General features: G+C 48.2%; 1 protein-coding gene across 7 annotated transcripts in view; it reads right to left on the bottom strand.

Annotated features, from left to right (window-relative positions):
- The window catches only part of POSTN (periostin), a 29,198-nt gene extending 22,943 nt beyond the window's left edge, over positions 1 to 6,255 (bottom strand). For 3 of the 7 annotated variants that reach the window (XR_008391689.1, XM_053665593.1, XM_053665589.1), the window contains exons 1-4: positions 5,942 to 6,255; positions 4,625 to 4,723; positions 2,281 to 2,345; positions 535 to 692 (exon numbers count right to left, since the gene is read on the bottom strand). Coding sequence is in view for 6 of the 7 variants with exons in the window: in XM_053665593.1 (XP_053521568.1) it covers positions 535 to 692; positions 2,281 to 2,345; positions 4,625 to 4,723; positions 5,942 to 6,138 (519 nt within the window). In the remaining variant the exon portion in view is untranslated. The remainder of the gene's footprint in view (positions 1 to 534; positions 693 to 2,280; positions 2,346 to 4,624; positions 4,724 to 5,941) is intronic. The other 4 variants (XM_053665595.1, XM_053665591.1, XM_053665592.1 and 1 more) reach the window with 4 other exon arrangements.
- Positions 6,256 to 7,014: the final 759 nt, after the last annotated feature.

A 7,014-nucleotide genomic window follows, 5' to 3' on the forward strand; every position in this document is an offset into this window, starting at 1 on the left:
TGCGTTGTAAACCAGACCATTCACAACACATGAGAGTCAGAGGCACTGTTTACAATGCTTCATCTGAATATTCACGTGTGTGTTTATAAATCTGTCAACCTCTGAACAGCCAATATTCCCACGTATACTTAAAATAATAATTAAGCATACCTATATAATATAACATAATAAATTTCAGATGTCACCAGGCTTAACTTACCTTTCCACTAGAGATGTCAATTAAAATTACGTGTACCTTTTCGGAGCCCAGAAGGAAAGAGAAAAGGAGTAAAATCAAATAATAATAAGTGTTCATTCATTCCGTTCTTGGCGGGCCCTTTTTTTCCTGGGCCATGAGGCACTGGGAAGTAATTTCATTTATGGATACATTAAAATGATTTACTCCTTACCCTCTAAAACTCACCCTTTTATGCATCTTCACACACGCACAACACAAAAAAACGAAACTTCTGTTAACTTCCAAGTTAACCAAGCAATGAAAACGAAGTAACAATACCAGCCACAATCATCGTATTAGAAAGAAGGATGAATTACAGGGTCCAGGTTGTCCCACGCGTCGTTACTCGGTGCGAAGTACGTGAAGGAGCCTTTGCCTTCGATCTCCTCCCTCAGCTTGGAGATGTCGGAGTAGCGCTGCGTGGTGGTGGCCCCCACGATGCCCAGCGTGCCGTACACGTGGTCGATGGGCGTCACTGGAAGCGGAGAGCAAGGAGGCGGACTTAGGGCTTCGTTTCGGCAGCTGTATTTCGCAGTCGTCTAAACTCTACACGAACTTCCACAATACTGATCATCTTAGCAGTAAAACTCACCCACTGTGCATGCAAGTTGGCCTTTTGGGTGCCAATTAATGAAATACTATGGAAAATTACATACCTGTATGTACATCCCTGTGAGGAAAATGAATTTTAAATGACCATCCTGGTCTAACACTGAGTCTGTTCAGGTGTCCTTCAATGCCAGTAATGATAGCTCTGTTATAATTATCAGTAAATGTTTCTGATTGTTTCATGGCAAAGGTAACATATTCAGTCATGTTGCCTTAAAGTTCCTAAACAGTATAATATTGTAGGTACAGGAACAAAATTTTTACAGATTTGGCTGCTGAAAAACATGTACACCTACTTCTTTTAATTATCGTTTGAGGGAGAAAATAAGTCAAAGTCTCAGCACAGCCAGAATAGTTCCCTTGAGCTTCCAGAAGAGAGATTAATATATGACTGTCCACCTAAGACTGGTGTGGCCAGCTCATTTTTATAACTCTGTCACATTCGAAAATAAGTCTGGTTCGTACAATAGCATCAGACAAGTGACCATCACTTTGGTGACTATAGTGAGACTGGGTGGCATCATTAACACATTAAATTATAAAATCAGGAGTTAAAAGACCTCAACAGGATGGGGGAAGTGAGCCGACACTCCCAGGCTCCGCGAAAGCCCCCCGCTCAAACTGCGGAGAAAGGCCTGTCTTGAGATCGCTCGTGTGAAAAAGGCCGGAGACCAATTTTAACTAATTGCATAATAAATTATTAGCTACGGATAGGACATTACCACTAGTTACAGTAACCAAAGTTCAGGGCCCCCCCGAGTGAGGTCTTTGCCTGCAAATCCTCTCAGCTGCTTCGACCCACGTGGCTCATGAAGCCCCGTCTGGGATGTTCACAGTCAGACCGAGACGCCTGGGCTGCAGGCGTCTATGGGCTGTGGCGTCCACACCGGTGAGAGAGCCCAAGGCTATGCAGCCTCAGAGCGAGTTGGGTGGGCTTTCTCCCCCAGACAGGAGGGGCTTCTGGTGGGGGAGAGGGTGGCCGGAGGAGGGGTGACAGTTGGCGGTCGGGAGAGCTGTCATTTCAAAGAGGAAGGAGATGAGCCATTTTTTTCTTGAGCTGGCAGAGTTTTAGGAAACCAGCTTCCCATAGGGGGCCATTATAAAACCAGAGCTGTCCGATTAGGAAGGGTGGTCCTCAGCCAAGCGGCCAGTTACACCTGTTTCTAGACAAGTTCAAGGGGAGGAATTTGGTGGAGAGAATTTTTGTTCTTGAAGGAAAGTTGAATTAATTCAGTTGAAGCTTCTGTTGCCTTGTCCAGAATTCAGTGCATGCAAAGCATGTTTTGTTACTTTACCACCACGATAAATTAATGATTAACATCAGTATGAATATATGGGGATACAGCTAAGACTTAAAGGATGCTAGACACACACGGAGCTGACGTCTCTGCAAGCTTCCTCGAAGTCGCCCCCCACACGCCAAGCCCCCGTCTCACTCAGCAGCGGCGGTTTACCTGCCGGGCAGCCTTGCATCCCCTCCATCTTCATGTACCCGGGGCAACACTCGTACAGCACGGTCCTGCAGGTCGGAAGGAGACCACTATTAGGACGGAGACGGGACTCGGGTGATGAACACGCAACACAGGGCGCAGAGGAGGCGCTGCAGGACTCTACTCATCCCCCAAATTTCTAAAGCAGCCGTGCACCCCGAAGACAGACATTTCTGTCCACTGAGTCAGTGAAGTCCTAAAGGTGTCACTGGCAATCTGAGCAGCTGACAGTAGACGGAGATCAGGCGTGCTTCCTGTCAGAGTTACTGACGTCTTTGGTTATCTGAGATGAGCAGCTGGTGTTTACATTTATTCCAGAGCCCAGGTATAAATGTGTTTGTGAAAAAATGAAGCTACTTGGGGCAAAATATGCTAATACAATTAAACAAAGGGGACATTGTTGTATTTCTGGTAACAAGCCAGGCTTCAAAACAGGAAAAAAAATTTTCATGGAAAGCAAGAAAGAATCTTGGCATCTGTTTGGCGCAAGCCTTGGCATCTCTAATATATTTATATGGTTAATATAAGATTACATCACATGTATTAACTTCCAGGGAGAATATAGTGGAGATTTTCCCCTAAATATTTCAGGGAACAGGTCCTTTCTCATGTAGCAAATGTGCGTCCCAAAGGTGCCTCATAGTAAACCAAGAAGAAAAAGGAGAAAGATATTTGAACCCACAGCCTAGGAGTTCCCAGCCGGGGCCTGCCGTACATTCTGGTCAAGTTCATTGCCACTGCTGACTTATAATTGTAACTATAAACACACGAATGACTCCCAAGTCTACCTGATGTCTGGAAACTAATGGGAATGATGCCCAGCTTAAAAAGTAGCACCAGCTGAAACTCTGTGAAGCCAGTGAGTGGGAATGGCTCGTGGCATTCTTCAGGGGGAGGGGGTCTTGAACGCGTGATCTTTATTTGGAAATAAAAATAGTCCTACAAATCTTAAATAGGCATCTGCTCGCCACTCCTTTCCCCATCTGCATATATCCATCTGTTTAAAATACTTCAAACACAAGGACAATTGATATTGTGTATTGTTTAGCAATTTCACATCCATCCATTCAATTTACCTTCAGAAACTCTGTAAGTATGAAATCCACACTTCATCCATAAAAGAAATGAAGACTCGTGAAATGACTCCATACTTACTATCTGTGCTAATATTTTAAATTGAAGAATAGGTTTCCCATAACCCTCTGACCCTCCCGCCGTATTTAGAGTAACCAGTGTTTAACAATGATGTGCTAAGCAGGTCTCCCTTGCCCCATCTCCCCACACCCAGCCGCTCCAGGGGTCTGCACTGTGGCCAGTGCCCTAGCTGATGGGAAGCAAGGGGTCATCGCCACCGTTGTCTTGACTGGGGGCATCTCCAATGTGACATACTCTATGACGCAGTGCGTCATTTCGAAAGGAAGAATTGGGACCGTCTACACAGTTCTCACGTTTACACACCCAGGGTCCTATTTTTCCTGCTAATACTTATTAACACAGTCAACCAATAAGCATGTCTATCGAGTAATAAAACATGGTTTCCAACTGTAAGTTAATCAGTGACATCTATAACTAAGTTAAAGAGTAATTGTCTTTTTGACTTTTGAAATAGTGAATATTTGGGTGGGCTTTGGGAACCCCTGGGAAACTTGGGGACCCCTGGGACCCCAGCTTGGAATAGAATGGCTGAATGAAATAAAGAGATAAAGTTCAAATCCTTTAAAACTTGAAATCTGATGAAAACGCTGGCGTCAGTTGGAGTACTTTAGATAATTTCCAAATGACTGTAGGGAAACATTTATTTATGCCTCAAAACCTCTGATATTTTAGAGCAGTTTGTTCTTCCGGCATAAAGAGCGGGTGGAAATGACAGAGTCCACTCCAGCTGGTGTGGCTCGGTGGCCTGAGTGCCGGCCTGCAATCCGAAAGGTTGCTGGTTCTATTCCCAGTCACGGCACATGCCTTGGTTGTGGGCCGGGTTGGTGGTTGGGGTGCATGACAGATAACCAGCTGATGTTTCTCTCCCTCCCTTCTATCTATAAATAAATAAAATCTTTAAAAAAAAAAAACAGAAAGAAATGACCTGGCCCGCACCCGACCCCGCGTTACACCACGTCACACTGCCATGTGCCTGTGATGAGCTGCCTCTGGGCCTCCTGACACTGGTCCAGGATGAGAGTCCCCCAGTACACGGAGAAACGCAGGCTGAACCTGTCACTCGTGTGTGTGACCCTCGCCACCTGGGGGAGTATTTCCAGAAACATGCAGCGTGCGCCCCAGGGAAGGCCCTGCAGAAAACGGCGGGACTCACGTCTTCTTCCCGCAGATGGCCCCCTGGTACCAGTTCCGGCAGGTGCTGAAGTACTTCTTCTTGGTGCCCAGAATCTGCTGAAGCGCACACACGTTGGGGCTTGAGCGGCAGGAGAGAAGAAAGAGAGTTATGTTCCGATGGCAACTCGTTTTATTTCATCATCACAGGGGAGATGCACAAAGAAAAGAAAGTCGAGGAGCGGGCCTGACTTTCGAAGGTGGGAGTCTAGCCTCGCGCCAGCCTGACTCCTGGTCCCACGGAGCCACCGGGAAGACGAGAGCGAAGAAGGGACAGGCGCTGAGAGCAAGCTGCCAGTGTCCCGGAGTCCCGCTGATGGGGCGGAGAGCCTCCGGCTCCACGGAGCTTTTCACGTGTCTTAGTACTTTCAACCTAAAGAGTCCATCGACCTTTGCAAGCTAAGGGTGGCCTCATCCCGGGGTGGGGGAGCCTGCGGGGCCCCCGGAGCCGTGAGAGGTCAGAGAGCAGAGGTCAGATCCTTGCACTACTGCCTGCACAGCGATGACCGTGAAATCACTGTTTCACTCTGTGATTTTCCGGTGAGTCATCACACCACTGCGTGGAGGTAACGTTCAGTAACGTGGCCACACAAGGGAAATTCAGTTTTTCAGTGGAACTAATAGACCAGAACTTCCTCTGCCAGAATTTTAAGAGTTTTTTCCCTCTTAAAGAGACAGAAGTCTTGCTTGCCCTGGAAGGCCCTAAGACACGGGAGGAAGTGCCAAGGTCCCTTTCAGAAACTGTGCGGTTAAGACACTAAATTAGGGCATAATTTATAAAATTCTCAATTGTAGGTGCATTTTTCCTAAGAAGCATAAACTTGTTTTGCATTTTTTACCCAATCTAAAATTTAGAAGCGTCTTAAGTGCTTAAAACAAGCCAGAGAACTACATTACCAATTACTTAATTTTTAGACAGAAGTTAAGTAAAAGCTTCTCTAACATCCTGTGAGATACCTCAATGCTGTTTACCTAACGACAGCCTCTAACCACCACCGATGCTTTCATCTGGAAGACCTCATCCCAGCTGCTTTTGGGAGAAAGTAAAAACACAAGTCAGCCGTACCATAAGGAAATGCCCTGTTCGAGGTTAGAGTAGAACAATGTAACGTTTCCTAGAAAGCGATTATACACAAGTTATGCTGCGAGGAATCCTTCAAGTTCAAAACGCATCCGAGAACCACAGACTATTCAGTGCTTCCTGTCTCCTCCTAACTTTGTCATCAGGAGAAACAATAGGAGTCCACTCGTCCAGACCACGAGCAAAGGGGGGGAGAAAGCCCCCTGACCCCCCACTTACCCCTGATCCCGGGCCCTGATCCGGCTGTGGGCCAAGATCTTGTCATAATGGCCGTTGGCGTTTGCGGGGTTAACGACCCCCAGCAGCAGCAGCGGCAGCAGCGCCAGTGCGGGCAGGGAAGGAGTCATGTCAGCCTCCGCTCGCAGCACCTCCCCGAGAGGACTGGCAGCTTCGGAGAGCTCGGCGTTTATATACATGCCGGGCGTGGGAGGGAGTCTGAGCAGGGAGGTCGGCCGCCAGCCGCCAGCTGACCCTGCTGGGCTGGGGCTGCTGGGCCCGGAGCCTCTTCTGACTCACGAGGCAGGAGACACCGACACGGAGGTGGCGGCTACTGCTCCCCATGGCGACACCCAGCCCCTGCAGTGCCTCCTTCCCTGTTATTCTGCCGTGCGCTGCAGACGGGTCTTTGATGCAACATTGCCTCGGGGTTGAAAGGGGCACCTGTCCCTGAGCTGGGTGACGTCACTGTGTGATCTCGCCACCTCTTGTCACGGTCAGTTCACGTCAGAAGTGCACAGTTACTGTTATTTTCACCAGAAAACAAAGGAAGATGTAAATCTGACCCAGGAGCGTCGGGCTGTTGAGCAGAAACAGCTGGGAAGTGTATTTAACATTTCCCCTGCGACAGACCCTGCTGGCCAGGTCCCTCCTGCTTCTTTTAATAGCCAGGAGTACCCAGGCGTAGACAGAGTTAACAGAACCCGCTTCTGGCAAGTGTCCCCAACTCCTGAAACAAAGCAGAAGAGGAAGACACTCGGGCTGTACTGTTTATTCATCGCGTGCTTCCCCCGATGCGGGCGATCTGGAGGCCCGGCTCCCTCCGCTAACGCCCGGAATGAGGTGCCCCTGCCGGAAACCGGCGTTACTGACCGGGCTGTACAGGACATTTAAATACAGACGAGGAAACAGGAAAACAGGTGACAAACACTGCCAGCAGTATCCTTCTGACTCTATCGGGAGTGACTACAGGCTCTCAGGGTTTCCCCCTGCAATTCCTGGCCAAGGGCGTGCATTCTCCCCACTGCACGCTGGGATAGATAGGCCGAATCTGCAGAACATTCTGGGTGTAAGAA

The sequence above is a fragment of the Artibeus jamaicensis genome, unplaced genomic scaffold (genome assembly GCF_021234435.1).
Source record: "Artibeus jamaicensis isolate MK-2021 breed Jamaican fruit bat unplaced genomic scaffold, CSHL_Jam_final contig_415, whole genome shotgun sequence".
NCBI lineage: Eukaryota > Metazoa > Chordata > Mammalia > Chiroptera > Phyllostomidae > Artibeus > Artibeus jamaicensis.